Source organism: Glycine soja, chromosome 18 (assembly GCF_004193775.1).
Source record: "Glycine soja cultivar W05 chromosome 18, ASM419377v2, whole genome shotgun sequence".
Classification (NCBI taxonomy): domain Eukaryota; kingdom Viridiplantae; phylum Streptophyta; class Magnoliopsida; order Fabales; family Fabaceae; genus Glycine; species Glycine soja.
In genome coordinates this window covers 7246926-7267622 of record NC_041019.1, presented here as the reverse complement: position 1 = coordinate 7267622, position 20697 = coordinate 7246926, and the positions used below count along the sequence as shown (strand labels likewise).

General features: G+C 32.2%; 1 protein-coding gene across 1 annotated transcript; it reads right to left on the bottom strand.

Moving 5' to 3' along the window:
• Window positions 1-855, bottom strand: LOC114396843. Its single transcript, XM_028359033.1, has 3 exons — window positions 817-855; window positions 354-692; window positions 1-267 (listed from the first exon to the last, which is right to left on the bottom strand). The coding sequence occupies exons 1-3, from the start codon at window positions 853-855 to the stop codon at window positions 1-3; spliced, it is 645 nt and encodes a 214-aa protein (XP_028214834.1).
• Between the last annotated feature and the right edge of the window lie 19842 nt (window positions 856-20697).

The window sequence follows — 20697 nt, the reverse complement described above, 5'->3', positions numbered from 1 at the left end:
TCATGGGGAGTCGTCCTCGTCCTCGTCCCACACAGTTTGCTTTCTGGCAATAACCTCCCAAAGAAGTTGATTTGGCCTGAAATAAAAGACAACTTCGTCACCGGCCATCAAATCGTTTTCTGTTAAGAATTGGAACCATGGGTCAGCAAAACATTTAAGCCCATTATGCATACTCAACTTCCAAAAGTGACAATGCCCACAAACACCAAGGACAGTAACATAGTCGTCTCCTGCATTAACATAACCCACAACATCGAGTGGCAGTACCTACATTGGAATGAAGCTAGTCAGTAAATATTTAAAAGGTATCATATTAGAAAACAAAAACAAACTTCATATGACCAAACTGTTACCAATGGATAAAGTCTAACAATCATCCGATTGTCGACATCCACAGTAAACACATATTCTCTGGCAGAATGGACAGGCCTGCCACATGTCTGTGCATGCAGTGGCGGTGAGAAGTGGATATCAAACTTCCAATTCTTGTCCGGCGCAGCAAATGTGATCATCACACCTTCATATATTCCCATATCCCTCCTGAAGTGTTTGAGACCATCAACAATGTAGACTCGGTTACTAAATTTTCTAACTCTTATATGGTGCTTCTTTCCATTGTAGTCCAACACCACATAATCCGGGTAATCTGGAGTCCATTGTTTATGATAAACAGAGGGTACCTCAATGATATTCTAGAAGTAAAAACCTAAACGTGTTACTGATTTATAAGGGATCATGTAAATATTTAAACATATATTATTTTTTTGTGGGATTAAAACAAATGGATAAATATCATAAAGGATGACAAATACTAACCCTGTCAACATGAAATACGGCCTTAAATTGGTATGTCATACCGGATGCGAAAAACATAGGTGGGTCCTGAATGGCATAACCAAAATGCAAGCAGATAAAATAATTTAATACAAACAAATAATGAAACATAACAACAGGTATGCGAAGGTACTGACGAAAATGATCAATAAATACCGTTAATGTTCTGAATACAATCCTTAATATTAAATAGCGGTTGCAAAAAAATGTAATGAATCTTGCACAGGGGGGATTATAAGGCAATACAAACAAAAATAATGGGTCATTACAACAAACCTGCAAATCAGAATAGAAAAATACGCTATACAAAGGCACAACAAAATATATGTACTTGGGTTTGTGTTTGGAAGACATTTTTTAAAAACATGTAACCAAAGATGGACCAAAAACATATAAGAAGTATCACACAAATAATAGGAAAGACATAAATCTAACAACATATTTTGTAAATCTGCGGACTGAACATGACCAATATCGTAGTCAACAGTGTTACAAACATCAACATCATGTAGTCTATAAAGGGCATATAACATATAATAACCATACAAAAAGGAGGGAAAAGTAAAATTCACTAACAACATTGCAATGATTAGTGATGAACGAATGTTGAACATATACAAATGAGAAACAAAAGAGGAAGATGGAAAAACATATACAAAGTAAAGATGAAGGAAGGAAAAGATAAAGAACTTACGACATTCGAGGCGGTTGATGACTGTGTACTCATGCTGTTAAGGGTTGTATGACGTTGTTTGAGAAATGACATAAGAAATGTGGATAATTGTTGGTGGTGGTTTGATATACTTCACGTTTTGTAATTATTATTATTGAATGAAAATGAATGAAGTTTAATAAATACATAACCTACTTGGCGTAGCAGTTATTGCTTATTCTCACGGGTTTTTAAGCGACGTCTCTTCAAATATACTACTATTTTAATACTATTTAATAACGCGACTATCAACAGTTAATTAACAGTTCATAATAATAAATGTTTTCTTAATTATATAAACTAAATTAATATATTTAATACTGGTGATGTGTATTAGTTGGGAGGCTTTTACACTTCCCTGTAATAATAATGAGTACCTTTCTCACCCCCCCAATAATGATTAGACCACTACAACTTTCGACACATATATTGTGCATTGGAAATTTGCACCTGCTGACATTTGTACTTTATAACTGGCCAATTAATTACATGTACTGATATATATCCTACGTTTGTACCCATAAGACTTATTATAGCTATAAGCCCATGATCCTTTTGATGGCATCGAGCATACCTGTGTATATGTACTATTTCCAAGATGATCCTTTGGCTGGATTTTATAAATGAGTATACGTTACCTTCATAAGTACGTCAGCATGATATGTGAAGTTTTAAATCCTACGTTTGTACTTGAAAACCTGTAAGTAAATAAAGAATCACATTCTGTATTCCATATTAAAATTATATATTAAGATAATAATACTCAACAATTTTGTATTACAATGCATAAAACCCTTCAAACACCTGCATGTGTAAATAAAAGTATGACATTCCATATTATTAAAATTATATACTAAAATAATAAAACTGAACTTTTGTTTACGAAAATGAAATACATAAAATTTACTGAACAAATTCATAACACAAATTTGAATTTGACAACAATGTTAATTTCATTTTAATACAATGCATAAAACTATTAAAACACAACACAAAACGTTATATAATTTCAGTGAAATTTCAACAACAATTAAAATACATTAATGTTTGGTATTTTAATATGAATCTTATATCCGCATTTTATTATGAACAATTTTAAAGTTATTATTTTGTTATTATCATATTCTACATTAACTATTTTATAAAATAACTCAAGGTTGATGTTGACATAAGTTGTAACATTCATACAATTCATTCTTCATACATTGGTAATTAAACTTGTTCCACATCACAAAATACATCATAATGATGACCTAATTGTTCAAACCAAAAGGTATGACATTTCAAACATAACATACACACATTGTTCAAACCAAAAGGTATGACATGTGAAACATAAAATACATACATCACTTAAAAAGTTACAATTTTTTAAATCAAAATAACAACTAATTACTCAGCTTTTATATGCTTGTTGGTCGATAGCTCATATGTTGTGAAGTCATCACTATCAAACTGACTACTTCCTTGCTGATCGGACGTTCTTTTTGCAGGAGTTACAAAGGCAGCATTTCCAGGATCATATTCAGATGACTGTGACAATGAAGGCTGTGTAACAATACATATATTATTAGTAAATAACAATTATTAGTAAATAAATATACAATAATAATTAAAGTGATTCCCGGTAAAAACAAATAAATAAAATGTCTACTGTAGGATGGTAATCTTGTTGTGATGAAGATGCAGCACCAACATCAGCTGACTTGTTGCTTAAACATTGTTCATCCTGCAAGTAAGAATAGATTGATAAGAATTTTTTTTTTTAACATCTACGAATTACACTGACATGGACAAATTATTATTACCTGTAGACCTAGCGTGGATATCACTGACTGTATATGATGTTCCTGTTCACTAAATCCAACACAGATGATTGGTGCATCTGTATACGGTGTTTGAATCTCACAACCCAAGTTTTACCCAACAATTGATCAACACACGCAGGGAACACCTTGATCTCATCACCACTCTACAAATAAAAAACCATTTTAAATACACATTTGTGTTCATTGATCATTTTCTAATATAATTGTAATATAAATAACTTACCGCAATCAACTCTTGACGACATTCATCTACAGTTTTACCAAATATTTTGATACATACTGCATCCCAAAAATGGAAGTTCGCCTTCTCCCCATTCTGTTCCATCTTGACAACTAACTTATACCTAGACCAACAAAGCATTATTACAGAAAACAGTGAATCTGGATGACTTAAAGAACAGAAATTCGAATAACTATTCAATTCGTATTCGGCAAAAAATAAATGTTACCTTGGAATAGTGTGAGTAACATGATTCTGGCACGAACGGCAGGCTGCACCTATTTTTAATGGATCAAAAGTGGTTGTACAATATGGACAACTGTCATAACTCCATGGTGTATCAATCATCACCTCATCGACAATGCCCACAGTCAAACAGTAACAATCCTAAATAAGTTTAATTCATTTTGAAAATTTATAAGAAATTAGAAATATCATAACAAAGTCCTCGACTAACTATACATTAAGTTCATCACAAATTGATAATATCATAACAGATTAAGTTCATAAAATCAATATAATAATAATCTAAAAACAATGCCTTTAAGTGGTAATACTTGAAAATGATAACAACTCTCATCATTTTAAATTAACAACACTTAATAGACTCACCTGCCGCATAGTCTTTATTTCACCAAAGCTCACTATTTAAGCATTATGCAAAAACTTATCTTGGCAATTCTGGGTAGACTGTGACTGAGAAACACCACCCTCATCATCTAGACCGCCAATATAAAATGGAACACATAAACTGCATCAATTAACAATTTAAATGTATACATGTACCAAACTGCTTAATAACCCAGCAAACAAATTCAAATCATTCATTGTACCTATCATGGAACTGTTGAATTTCGTTTTTGTCACCATTCACATACAACTTCGAACCATGCTTTATATTTTGTACACTGAGGGGATACTTGTCTGCAAAAAATATAACTCATATAATGCATTCATAAATTGAAGTTAACAATGAAACATTTAATAAATGGAGAACGACTTAATACTGACCCTTGGGTTCTTTGATCTTAACAAGAGTTAGCATAACAACCAATGGCTTTTGCACAAAATGGTTTTTCTCAATAGCATCATCCAGCTGAAGAGCATATTCCTCCCACACAGTCATGATGATCTCAACATGACTATAACATAACAAAACATATACATACATCTTGGGTCTCAATTGGGGTAGAATGACAAAATTAAATTTGATTACAGATCACATAATACTACAGAGGTGGATTAAAATTAAACAGACCTGTTGTCTCTCAACTTGACAGTCACTCTGTATGCTGGATTAACTGTTTTGCGTTCAATCACTTCAGCAATAACACCCACAATATATATTTACATTGCAAACAGAGTAATGTTAATTATGTTAAATATATTCATACCAACTAATGATGCGTACAACAATGATGCCTACCAAAAAAATAAATTGCATACCAACTAAAGTATCAGGTTTTGCAACGCCTGAAATTATATCAGCAAATGAAGTAATGGCATGAACATTAGGAGGAATCTCAGGTCTGTCCACCTCTTTGACAGACGTTGTCTTCACAAAATAAACCAAATATTTAATTGCACTCACTTTGTAGTCAGAATGAGTATCAACAACCTTCATGTTTTGAATAACATATGCACCACCACAACGCAACTTGGGCTCAAATTCAGGGAACAATTCTTGCCATAGAGTTGCCCCAATCTTTGTACCCTGCAACAAATACAAATGACACTTGTCAGTTAACTAAAGATGATAAACTTGTTAAACTGAACAACATTTAAATTACCGTATGGTCCATCAACACCATCTCAATGGATTGTCGACCATTATGTTTGTTAAGACGCCACATATAAGTTATTCACACGACAATCTTTCAAGTACCTTTCTTTGTGTGCAGTTCACATAGGAGGTTTTCTTTGCGAGACATGACTACAAAGAAAAAGTTTATGTGAACCATTGAACAAATAAAAGAGGATTGAAAAAAATAAATGAGGAAAGAACAAACCTGCAGGTCTTCTCTTTGGCTACTTGGTTATTCTCCGCCAATAGACAACCAAATTAAAGAGTATTGAACAAAAATGAGGGTAGCCAAAGTAAATGAAAACAACAACAAAAAGTACTAAAACATGGGTTCACAACATCAATAAAGGTCGAACCTTTTGGCTTCATGGCATACACCAAAACACAACAAATCTGGGTTTAGGAAACGATAAAGAAGTGAAAAAACCAAACATACCAAACCAACCCAAACAAAAACGAAGACCAAACACAACAAATCTGGTAGACATGCCCAAAGGTCTAACCTTTTGTATCGTTGTCCTGCAAAAACTTAATAATAAAACAAAAACGTATTCACTGATAGACATGCATCATCAAAAAGACCTAAACCGATATACACCGATATTCAAACCTCAACATACAGTCCAACCCAAGCTGAATAGGAAAAACAAAAATGAGGAAGAAAACCTTATAAAGAATGCACATGCATAAAAAAAAGGGTTCACAGCCAAAAATGGAAAACCTTGGTATAGGAAAACAGAAACGAATGACAAAATGAACAAAGGTCAAACCTTTAGGAAACGATAACATAATGATAAAATGGCAAAAGGTCTAACCTTTTGTATCGTTGTCCTGCAAAAACTTAAGAATAAAACAAAAACGTATTCACTGATAGACATGCATCATCAAAAAGACCTAAAACGAATACCAAACACAACAAATCTGGTAGACATGCCCAAAGGTCTAACCTTTTGTATCGTTGTCCTGCAAAAACTTAAGAATAAAACAAAAACGTATTCACTGATAGACATGCATCATCAAAAAGACCTAAACCGATATACACCGATATTCAAACCTCAACATACAGTCCAACCCAAGCTGAATAGGAAAAACAAAAATGAGGAAGAAAACCTTATAAAGAATGCACATGCATTAAAAAAAGGGTTCACAGCCAAAAATGGAAAACCTTGGTATAGGAAAACAGAAACGAATGACAAAATGAACAAAGGTCAAACCTTTAGGAAACGATAACATAATGATAAAATGGCAAAAGGTCTAACCTTTTGTATCGTTGTCCTGCAAAAACTTAAGAATAAAACAAAAACGTATTCACTGATAGACATGCATCATCAAAAAGACCTAAAACGAATACCAAACACAACAAATCTGGTAGACATGCCCAAAGGTCTAACCTTTTGTATCGTTGTCCTGCAAAAACTTAAGAATAAAACAAAAACGTATTCACTGATAGACATGCATCATCAAAAAGACCTAAACCGATATACACCGATATTCAAACCTCAACATACAGTCCAACCCAAGCTGAATAGGAAAAACAAAAATGAGGAAGAAAACCTTATAAAGAATGCACATGCATAAAAAAAAGGGTTCACAGCCAAAAATGGAAACCTTGGTATAGGAAAACAGAAACGAATGACAAAATGAACAAAGGTTAAACCTTTAGGAAACGATAACATAATGATAAAATGGCAAAAGGTCTAACCTTTTGTATCGTTGTCCTGCAAAAACTTAAGAATAAAATAAAAACGTATTCACTGATAGACATGCATCATCAAAAAGACCTAAAACGAAGACCAAACACAACAAATCTGGTAGACATGCCCAAAGGTCTAACCTTTTGTATCGTTGTCCTGCAAAAACTTAAGAATAAAACAAAAACGTATTCACTGATAGACATGCATCATCAAAAAGACCTAAATCGATATACACCGATATTCAAACCTCAACATACAGTCCAACCCAAGCTGAATAGGAAAAACAAAAATGAGGAAGAAAACCTTATAAAGAATGCACATGCATAAAAAACAAAAGGGTTCACAGCCAAAAATGGAAAACCTTGGTATAGGAAAACATAAACAAATGACAAAATGAACAAAGGTTGAACCTTTTGTCTTGTTGGCCTGCGAAAACTCATGTAGCATAACAAAAACACGTAATATACACCGATATACCTAAGTTGAGTCAACGATAAATGCAAAGGACAGCTAATCAAAACGGGAGAGCATTCAAAACCCAAAAACCAAAAGCCACAACAGAAATGGAAAATGGAAAGGCGTGTATACATGGCAAACCAAGCTGAATAGCAAAAACAAAAATGAGGAAAATAGAGCACCTACGGTGAGTCAAACGATAAATGCAAAGGAGAGCTAATCGAAACGGGAGAGCATTCAAAACCCAACAAAAACCAAAAGCCACGACGGAAATGGAAAATGGAAAGACGTGTAGCAATGGAAAGCGTGGGACATCGAAAATAGTGCATAATTTGAAAAGGTGCATCGGTAACTGAAGGGTTACGTACAAAACGACAAAAGCAATTAATGGCAACCGATAAGACATTTTTGGGCGGGAATGAGAAGCGCTGGCAGTGCGACACGTCGGCATTGGCAATGCCACGTCGGCATTGTCAGGGCCTTGTTTGTATCATGATAGATGATATTATTTTATTCTTTATTAAATTAAAAAATATGAAATAATTAAAATGATAGGAAAATATTCGTAACTCTTTAATTTGTAGACAACTTATCTAAATGTTCTTAATAGTCAACCAAGAAAATTTATTTATTCTTAAAAAACATGATTCATATTGATTATTTCGGATATGAAAAAACTTCTTTGTTATCAAATGATCCCTGAGAATAATTAAAGTGATTTTCTTTATTTCATATATTTTTACATTTATCTCTGTATCTCAAAATAAATTAGATTTGAAAAGTAGTACTTTATTAGCGTAGTATTTAATTTTATTGATATTAATTGAAAAATAGGCCCTTTGTGCCTTAATTATTATTTTTTAGTTAAACACAATTGTAAATAATTTTTGTAATGAAAAAATATTGTATAGTAATTACTTGTGATTGGAAAGTTGTTTTTAAAAATTATTTGAAGAATAAATTAAGAATAATAAATGTATACACGAAATGGAGTAATTGTCTTTATTAATAGTTATAGATAATATTATATATATATATATATATATATATATATATATATATATAATATGGTAGTATAATTTTGTTATTTAAGGCCTGTTGAGTGGTTGCAAGTTTTTTGTTTTCAAATATAATTTTCAAAATAAAATGTGTTCAGCATAAATGAAACTAAAATGATTTTTAACTCAACTTTGAAACAAATTTATATTCATTTTCAAACCCAAGGAAGAGATTTTGTGAATTTTGTTTTTAGTTTTAAAAAGCACATTCTCACTATCATCACCATTACACCCCCACCTCTACAACTATTACCATCATCAGTGTCACTATTTCACTTATCACCATCGTCGTCACCACTATTCTACCTCCACTATTGTCATCGCAGCTACTATTGTTGTCACCACCGTCTTCATTATTACTATTGTCACCACTATAATCGTGATCACTCTCACCGTAACTATCACTACTGTCACAACTGCAATCGTGACCACTCTCACTGTAACATCTCGAAAGAATCACATCAAAATCAGATGGATCTAGAGACTATACAGATATGAGACTGTACGGTTGAAGATGACTTAAAGAAACTAATTAACATTACATATACCAACAAGATATATCTACTTTTTGGTAGTATATCACTTAAGAACTCTACAGTTAAGTGCGTTTGACTTTGAGTAGTTATGGAATAAGTGACCTTTTGAAAATTTTTCCAGAAAGCGTGTGAGTGAGAACACAATACGCTAAAAAGTTTGATGTTGGTTTGTGGGAACAATTAATAAACTTGAGAGCAGTCGAGTAGTGTCAAAGTTGGTTTTCGAGGTCTCGAAAAGGACTACCTACGAAGAGTTCTGACCAATAAACATGTTGAGTAAAATGTCACCATGTGAAGTGTCATTGTGAGAGCCACTGAGAAGTCGATAATCAAGGGATGTTACACCCGTTGTCACCCCCCACCCATCACCACCACTATTTCATAATAGTGTGAGATAAGATAAAACAATTGACTCATTTCATTTATCTTCAATTTACAATATATTTTGAAAACTAGAAACAAAAAATAAACTAAAACTCAAAACTAAAATTGATTTTGTTTTCAAAAAATTTCTAATTTATAAAGTGTGAGCGTGTGTGTAATTAGGGATCACTCTAATAATAGCTTTAACGGATCCCGACTAAAACATGAAAAAAAATTAGGTAATAAATTAAAAAAAAGTAAAGTTTAAATAGTAAAAACAAAATGAACTATTCTAAGTAGGAAAACATATTTAAGCCAATATCTAATGAGATAATCCTAATAAAACGAATGAAATCTTTGTTTTTCTTAAAGGAGAATCTAATATTTGTTGTCCTTATGAAATTAATGGCACATAACAAGAATAAAAAGAAAAATTACAAATAGCTTAAAGCCTTACAATTATTCTAACAAAATGAAAAGGAATTGTATATCTAAAACAAAAGCATTGCAATAATTGTTATATATATATATATATATATATATATATATATATATATAATACGTGCTAAAAGAATTGTATAATGTATTGTTGCAGTGTTAATGTAGTTAAACCATCTAGAGCCATTTTATCATAAGAAGTCTTTATACTTATATAGAGATCTCTTAATTGATTATTATGACTCTGTAGAATAAATTGATTATTATGACACTCCTTCTAAGTTATGATTATCTGTGTTGATATTATTCATTTTTATTGTGTATTTTTTTTATATGATGAAAATATGATTTCGTTGTGTATTTTACTAAAGAAATCAAATTCCATTGGATAATAACAAAAACCTTACTAAATCTCACATATATCCAATGAAATAAAAAGGAAGAGAAAATAATGTGAGAGAGGGAGGGAAATGGTGGGGGTGCCATGATGGAGGAATGGGAGAGGAAAGGAAATGGGTTTGGGGTGTAGGAAAATCAAAAGGATAAAATGATCATTTTACCATGGTTGCTAATGCTATTAGCAAAGTTGGTAGTGATACTAGTAGTTCAGTCAATGTTACACGCAAAAAACAAATGAATAATACAAGCCCATAATAAAACAACATTAGTACAAATCCAAAACAAACGAACAATAATATTATGATATTTCACACAAACCCAAAAGGTTGAATAAACGGTACAACAAAAACATTTGAATTCTACACCTCTCCATTTTAAAATATCCTCGGACTATCCTTTCTAAAGTCCTTCACATTAACCTCACTAGAATACACAGGGATGACAAAGTGTACCTGAATCCTATAAGTATCCACAAAGATATTTGCAAGCGGGGAAAATAATTGCTTGCATATTGGGGCTGGGTACGAGAGCATATATTTACTCACAAATTTATGTAGATATGAGTGTGGGTACATGTACTATAGTATCCACCTAACACATGTGATATATTTTTATTTATTTATAATTATAATGTGTTACATTAGTAAATAATATATATATATATATATATATATATATATATATATATATATATATTATACGATTTTATGTGAAAAAATAATTATGCATTTTTTTAATTTTGTGACTAATACTCTAATAGTAATAAAGATATAAAGTAATGGAATGGAACCCTAAATCTAATCCCTTCATTTGTGACTAATTTTTTTTACCAATCTTCTATTAGTAGTTTTAATTTATTATTTTTTGATAGTCTATCCTTACCCTTATTATCATGTTATAGTTTCTGTTGGTATTAATGGACCAATGCAATATATAGATTTAGGAGATAATGTCTGCAAAAAACATGGAAAAATTGATTCTGATGATGAGGTCAAATATTTTATCCATTTGCATTTTTTTATAATTTATAATATATAATTATAAACTAATTAGTTTTAATGTATTCTTTTTTACGAGTCTTAAAGAGTATCATCACCACATGATGTTCAAGTTTAATTAGAGTTTTTTGTTTAGTAATTAGAACATTATAAACTTTAAGAATCGTTATGCCCAAATTGGATGATTATCTTTGTAATGTTGTTTATTTATGATTTGAGTTCGAATGAATCAATCTTCTGCTTGCTTGATTTTAATATTATGTGTGGATGCTTTTAAAGTTATATTTTCTAAATTTAAGAATACATTTTTAATTTACTTGTAGTCATTGTTGTTAATTATTTTTTATTGATTTATTAACTTTATACAAAAAGTAAAGTGTGAGTTGCGGATGCAAATATGGGTATATGAGTACCTAGAAGTATTGAGGATGAGGATTAGTAGTTACTCGTGTGGGTATGGATCCGAGTATAGGATTCTTTTTTGAAATAGGTTTGGGGACGAGTACTATAGGACCTACCCAAACCCTATCCATTACCATTCCTAGAATACATATACACACTTCTCGAACAACTATTTTGAAATAGAAAAATACTTTTTGGAAAAACTATTTTGGAATGATTTTTTTTATTTTGGTATAATTGTTTCCGAAGTATATATGCATGTCAAAATAATTATCTCAGAGTAGAAAAAATATCATTCCAAAATAATTTTTCGGCATTTTGAAATAGTTGTCCCGAGATACATATACCTTCTTGAAATAACTATTATGAAATAGTATTTTCTCTATTCGAAAATAATAGACACAAAAAGCTAATTTAAAGTGGTATAAGACAAATGGAGGATGATACATGTTATTAGAGGAAGAAGATAAAAGATAAATGGAAAGACATATTTATTTATTTTGTTTAGGAGGTACATAATTTAAAGTGAGAAATGCATGATTTAAATGCCATACAACAATGTTCAACTACATGGATCTTAATCCAAACTTTTCAGTCTGATCCTTCTTTTATTATCTTAATTGAGCGAATGTAAGTAGTAATAAGTATCTAACCAGGTTTAAGGTTTTACCATCCCACCAAGTCACCAACGGCTATTTTACTGGCTATAGCCGGTCAAACATCGCAACGGTCACATTTTGGTTTCCCCACGCTCCCACACTCCGATCCTATATATTCCCCAAACCAACGATTTACCAAACATACTTTCCACTTTCACTTTCAAACATCACAAACACTTTTTAACGTTGTTTGATTTTGGTGCAATCTTTACTTCACAACTTCCTCGTACTTCTGAGAATCATCATCAAAAACCCCAAACTCATGATCATGATGATGATGAATAGGTTCCTTCCACTCTTTGTGTTCGCATTGTTATTCATGTGGTCGGTTCACGCAGACAATGCTCCTGCCCCTTCACCCAAGTCATCACCCTCGTCGCCGACGGCCAAACCACCCTCTCCGGCGACCCATCCGGCGCCTCCTGCAAAGTCTCCGACTTTATCACCGCCTTCACAATCTCCGGCAGTTTCTCCATCTGGGTCCACCCCGCCGCCGGCGACTGCCCCTCCGGCGAAGTCTCCGGCCACTCAGCTACCATCTTCGGTTCCTCCAGCTTCCAGCCCTTCCAACAATGTCTCTTCGCCACCGGCTCCATCCCCAGCGACTCCTCCGCCGACGGTTGCTCCGGTGAGTTCTCCGGTCGGTACTCCGCCGGTGGCAGAGGCGCCTACGCCAGATTCTCCTGCCGGAATTCCTTCATCGGCCGTGCCGGCAGGTTCACCAATCACACTACCATCCAGCAGTGCCTCGCCGGGAACTGCGCCGGCGAGTTCGCCGGAAAGTTCACGGGGTTCGGTTGGTGATGAATCGGGTTCAAGTTCCAAATGCAGGGCTCCGATGATTTTGGGTGGCGTGGCACTTTGGGTCGCTTTGGCTATGATCTGAGGCATCATAGGATTATTTTTTAGTATATTTTTTTAATATTTGCCACATTGATCGACGAATAATTGATTGTTATTGATCAATTTTGTAGTTGGGTTGGTTCAATTCTATTCATTATTTTGTAATTGATTTTCTTTAATGTTAGAAGTTAGAACAAATTTCATTTTGTTAACTGTTTGTTTCAATTTGAGAAGGGTTTTGCTTCCTGTCAAGAGTAGAATAGGGTTGTACTTCGACTGGAAATTGCATAAATTATCATCTGTACAATTTAACATATTAAAATGAAAAGAAAATTTTATATTTTAATTAGAAGTTTTTGTTAGTTGGGATTGTTCAATCTCCATTTCATTCGTTTGTAAATTTTTTTAAGGGAAGTCGCTTTAAATTTTTATTTAATAAATATTAGTTTGTTATTTTTATTAGAAATATCTGTTAAAAAAATTTAATTCTGAGATATGTCTCCATTTTTTCCTAATCATGGCCATTTATATATTTCTTGGAGTTGCTTTAAAGTGATTATTTTTCCACTGTTTGATGCAATTTGAAAGTAGTGATACTGATTTTTTTACTGGAAATTTCATAAATTATTATCCTTTGTGCAAGGCCATATCCTAGTTTATTGAAGAAAGTAGAAAAAATGAAAAGAAAAAGGAAAGTTAATGGTTTCCATATCAATTGTTAAAAAAAAAACAAGGAATGCCATAAAATGACAAAGAAAGTGAGGCCACATCTGATTTTAGTGAAGTAAGAGGTGCGTGTAGAAAAAATGAAAAGAGAAATAAAGGGGAAAATATATTAAAAAAAATGGATATAATAAGATAGTTTTTTTTTATGTTATTTAGTGAAAAGAAAGTTAGGCCATATGGTTTAGGGAGAACGAAAAGAAAAGAAAAGAAAAAATAAAAATTGAAGGATAGAAAGTTAATAGATTTTTATATCAATTTGTAGAGAAAAATAAAAAAGAAATGACATAAAATGACAAATATTATTAAGTATGAAATGAGATTCCTTTCTGGACAAAAAAAATAATGAAATGAGACCCTTTAAATATTTAACAAATATATCTTATTTTTATTTTTAAAAATGAGGAAATTTAATTAAATGTAAAATACAAACAATTCAAATTAAATATAAAATATACAAAGTCAAATATCTATATCTTTTCTATCCATGCAACAAATAACATTCAATTTTAGGAGTGAGTATGGTTGGGTAAAAAAGAATAAAAGAGAAGAAAGAATAAGAAAAATATTTAAATTAAAGTTAAGAGGTAAAAATGTGAGACCCACCTTAATTTTTTAAAATTTCTCTTCACTTCCTCTCTTTTCTTCTCTAACCAAACAAAGCATAAATCCCCTCCTCCCTTTCATGTGATATTTTGTACTTTTGGGTGTATAATTAATTATTTTCTAAATTTCTCTTGGCATAATTTGATTTGGAAAATCAAATATTTGTATTTGATTGAAAAAAAAAATGAATACTCCTGTTAACTAGAGATGAAATCCATTTTATTTAGTTTTTTTTACCTTTGCTATAAAAAAATTCATTATTAATAATTCTATTTGGCAGAATTGAAATTAGAATTAGAAAAGGATACAAGAGAATATAAGTTTTTTTCTTCTAATGTTCACCCGCCTAATTGTTAATACACTAGTTTGGGTAACTAATTAAATCACTATATCTTTTACCTCGTGACAACAAAAAATTAGAATTTGCGATGTGCATCTCTGCCTATGCATATTTTTTGTGATACTTTTTACCTCAACATACATATAAATAAATAAAACATATAAAAATACTGATAAACAAATTCACATTGATAAAAAATTCACATTCACTTCACTATTATCAAATAAAACTTATTAAAAATATATCCGATTCAAAACAAGACTATCAAAGTTTACAAAATAAATTTTGTTAAATCAACGAAGTAAAATAAAATAAAATAATATTATGCAATTAAAATGAAAACTCATCCCCAATGTCACATCCTATCAGAGCATTGTGTCCCAGCATTCTCTAGCACGAGATTCTTTAAAGTCATCCACCTAGTCATCTGCTCCCACGAACACAAGGTTCAAGATCATCACATGATTCAAACACAAATAACACACAGAAAGTGAGCTATCACATTTTTTAAAAAAATACAAATAAACAAAAACATAATCAAAATAAATTATGGAAGTATTTATAACATAGCTCAACGTAATACAATCCACGTCACTTCACCACTTTATCATTTAAAATTCATTTTTCAATCACCAATCACATTACACATGAATCACGCACTTGGGTCAAGACGCAATAACACTCATCAATTTCATAATAAACAATTAGCAAGTGTTATGCAATAATTATACTAAGACTCAAGCCTATATACAATGTGATACCATGTCAGTGAAAAACCACACTGGGACGCTTAGGAGTACATAACAAGACACACCACACAATGAGTATGACAGGTCACTCTCACTAAGTAAAATAATAAGATGACCAGTCAGAGTCACTTTGTTTTGCGAGAATGCTTCAACTATATGGAATCAACATAGGCTTAAAGGAATACCCCCAAGGCCTAGACTCGGAAGAATCCGTTAGGGTCTCACTTTCTTGATTCAACAAGTCCAACCCCTAAAATAATTTTTTTGCATGCAAACAATGCTCATGAATACAATACCCATGACCTCACATTTGTGTTTCAAACACATTTAACACATTGCGCTACAATTTAACACTTTAGGTTCCTAACTAGGAATCCTACACTTTCCTTTTAACACTGTGCATAAACACATTTCGCAAGGTAAACACCAGTCGGATTATTGTACAATTCACAGCTCAAAACACAAGTATTGTCACATCAAGTGTTAACCACACACTTATTCACAACCAAATCCCATGTCCACGATTTAACTTCTCATAATGTCACAATCCACCATCACATGTTTATGTGTATCTTACAAATGAACAGATGTTCAACTTTGCACTTATACTCAATCTCAATAATAATATTATAATTTCAAAGCAACATGTTATCCCACAATTCATCACATATTCAATTTATCACTTATACACAATTTCAATCACAATTTAATGATTTCAATATTACAATTTATCATGCCCACCTTGTGACACCCTCTACCCCTCACATATATACTAATAAGGAAAAAAAAATTCAAATATTAATTAAAGTATTTTTAAAATATATTTTTTTACAAGCCTTTCAAAGGGGAAAAAGGCTCACATTCATTTTCTTCTACATCATATTCAAACTTATCCAAATAAATAATAAAGTATTCTCGACTCAAACAAGGTCGTCTAAGCTTCATACAATTAATATATAACCTATATTCTAATGTCACATCCTATCAGAGCGTTGTGTTCCCGTGTCCTCTAGCATGAGGTTCTTCATAGTTATCCACCTATTCATCTGCTCTCCCGAACACAAGTTCAAGATCATCACAGGATCCAAACACAACAACACACAGGGAGTGAGTTATCACATTCCTAACTAATAGAGAAACAAGACAATTAAATATACATATTATATAAATGAGATACCACTTGCTTAAACATAGCTCACGTAACTTCACCACTTCGTCATTCAAAATTCACTTTTCAATCATCAATCACATTACACAAGAATCCCACACTTCGATCAAGATATAATAACACATCAATTAGCAAGCATATGCAACAGTTATGCTAAGACTCAATCCTATATGCAATGTGGTACCATGTCAATGAAAAACCACCCTGGGGCGCTTAGGAGTACATAACAAGACACACCACACCATGGGTTCGTCAGGTCACTCTCACTAAGTAAGATCATAGGGAGACCAGTCAAGGTTACGATGTTTTGCGAGAATGCTCCAACCATATGGGATCAGCATAGGCTTAAAGAAGCACTCAAACCCGGTGACCCCCAAGGCCTACACTCCGAAGAGTCCGTCAGGGCCTCTCCCTCCTGATTCAGGTCCAACCCCTAAAATCATTTTAGCACACAGACACTGCTAGTGAATTATACAATACCCACGACCTCACACCCGTGTCTTAAGCACGTACAACATATTGCGCTACAATTTAACACTGGTTCCTAAATAGGAACTTACACTTTCTCTTTAACACTGGTTCCTAAATAGGAAACCTACACTTTCTCTTTAACACTGCGCATTTACACTTTTCTCAAGATAACATTGGTCGGGTTATTGTACAATTCACAACTTACAACACAAATAATGTCACATCAAGAGTTAATCACACACTTATTCACAACCAAAACTCATTCACAATTTCACATCTCATAATGTCACAATCCACCATCACATGTTTACACATATCTCACAAATTAACACATGTTCAACTTTAGACTTATACTCAATCTCAATAATAATATTATAATCTCAAAGCAACATGTTATTCTACAATTCATCACATACTCACAATTTGAATCATCATTTCATATCCTCAATATAACAATTTATATAAAAGACTATCACAACATGAGGACTAAAACACCTCAAATAATATTACACAATTATATCAAAATCATAGGTCGAAATATACAAATATCAAGAACACAATTTATCAAGCAATTTTCATTAGGACATCAATATTTTATTTATAATCATAAAGGAAAAATTTCCATTTAACAAACATCCCAAAATAAAACCCCAATTTAATCTTCTAAGGATCCCTACACATGTTCTCACTAATCCCCAACTGTGAATAACTCATCCATTACCTCTAAGCGGACTCACGTGTCTTCCGATAGCGATAGCAGCATCTCTAGCGGTTCTCTAAGATTCCTCCAGTTTCTCCTCCGACTGCTCCGATAGAGTTCCCAAACGTCAGAGAAACGTAGAAGGGATTGAAGCCTCCATTTGGACTATCTTCATGCGATTCCTTTTTCTCTCTCCACGAACATCATCTCGCAAATCCCAACGGTCAAAGCGTGCACAATTGAAATTAAAACAACATATCCAAATTTCACAACAATCCAACGGTTAACGAAACCGGGATTGTAGTTTTACCAAGACAGCTCTGGGTTTCTGCGGAAAAGAAAAAGGCTACAATGCGAAGGGTATTTCTCTCAGTTCAGACATGATATCGAAATTCCCAACGGTGAGAATGCTCGGAATTGGGTTGTGAACTTGGTGCTCAAATTTCACAATGATCCAACGGTGAATGAGTCTGAGATCGTCATTTTTCTGGGACAAGTTTGGTGGGCTGCGGGAAAAAAAGAAAGGGTTTTGAGAGGAGAAGGGAAAAAACGAAAATGAGGGAAAGAAGAGACAGCGTCAATGTAAAAACTGACATAACACTATTTATAGCTAGGTTTACTCTATTTATTTATTTATTATTTTATAAAAATAAACTATATTTTATTCTCTATCAAACAAATAAATAAAATACCCTTTTTATTTTCTCTCAAATCATTATTTTAATTAATAATTATATCTCTCTATTTATTTATTTATAGAATCTCATCATTTTTCTAAAACTCTATTTATTTATAAATAAAAATTATTTTTTTAAATTAGCTTACGAAAAATGGGATGTTACACACCTAGTAAATCTTATCCAAAATACAAACAATTTATACAAAAATATTTCTCACAACATGGGGAGTAAAATCCCTCAAACAATTTCACATAATCATATCAAAATCAAACGTAAAAAAACACGAAAACACCAAGATCACTGAATTTATCAATTAATTCGCATCAGGACATCAATTGGTTCATCAAACACAACAATATCATATTTATAATCATAAAGGAAAAATTATAATTCAATAAACATCTCAAAATAAATCCAATTTAATCCTCTAAAGAGCCCTACACATGTTGATTCTAACCCCAATTGCGATAAACTCATCTCTTACCTCTAAGTGGGCTCACGTGTGTATTCCGATAGTGATAGCAGCATCTTTAGAAGTTGTCCAAGATTCCTCAATTTTTTTTCCTCTGATTGTTCTATTAGGGTTTCCAAGCATTAGAACGAAAGAGAAAGGATTGTAATCTTCATTTTACTGACAACATGCAAGACTAATTTATCTATGTAAAAACATTATTTGACAAATCCCAACGGTGAGAATTTGGGAAAGTGGGTTCCGAAGGTGATACCCAAATTTCATGACAATCCAACGGTTGACGAGTCTGGGATTGTATTTTTACTGGACAGGTTTTGGGTGTGCGGGAAAAGAGAAAGATCAGTGTGAGAGATATTTATTCCACCACATAGTTTATCTCGCAAATCAAATGGTGGATGTGTGAAAAAGTAAGTTTCGAACCAAACTTTCAAATTTTAGGACGATCCAACGGTTAACGAATACAAGATCGTTATTTTACTAAGATAGGTTTGAGTGTATGCGGGAAAAGAGAGGATTTTGGAAAGAAGAAGAAGGGAGAACAGATCTGAGAGGGAGGGAGAGGGTAGAGACGTATCTTAAATATAAACCTCTATTTAGGATACTCTAGTTCTATTATTTACTTTTTTTTATTATTTTATAAACAAAAACTCTATTTTATTTCCTATCAAATGAATAAATAAAATATTTTTTATTTTCTTTTAAATTATTATTTTAATTAATAAATTTATTTTTCCTTATTTATTGAATTATACAAATTTCTTCATTTTTTTTCTAAAACTATTTATTTTTAAATATTTTTTAATTTATTTTACGAAAAATGAGGTGTTACATATTTTATACACAATATAGTGTTATGACAAATATTTAAATTAAATGACAACTTTTTTATTTTTGTATATTGTTTGATAGATAATAGATCCATTAACTGAAATCTCCTTTGTGCTGGAGCTTTGGTTCTGTTAAGTGTTAACATCGTTTTCTTTCCGTGCTAGATAAATAAAAACCAGTTCTGTTTTTTAACTACATATTTTGGATTTGGATTCTGTGCAAAACAATGATCAATTAATTTATTAGAATGCATTCATTTTAGGTCTGTTGTGTTCATTGTGTGATTGATTAGCATTAGCTGTCTTAATTTCATTGATCACATGGCTATAAATGCCATACTATGTAAAGGCAAGGGATTCAGGCTTGCAACGTGGTAATAGAGAGATAAAGGAGGACTGGAGTTATAATTGAACTCTAAATTAGGATAAAGGCCAATCAAATTTCAGAGCGTCGTAACTGGAAACTTTGGTAGGTAGTACATTTCCTACAATTATTTGCTGATGAGGTAAAAGGTACACTCATTTACCAAAATAGAGATACCATTTTACTATTTGATTCATTGCATGAAAATAACCTAACACTGATTATAGAAACATTGCAGTTGGCCTTTGTCACTGACATGATTCAACAAATTACCACTAACAAATCAAAGGTCCCACGCATGGCAAATTGGCAATGCAACTTCACTTGTAACTTAGCTAACCCTCATACCATA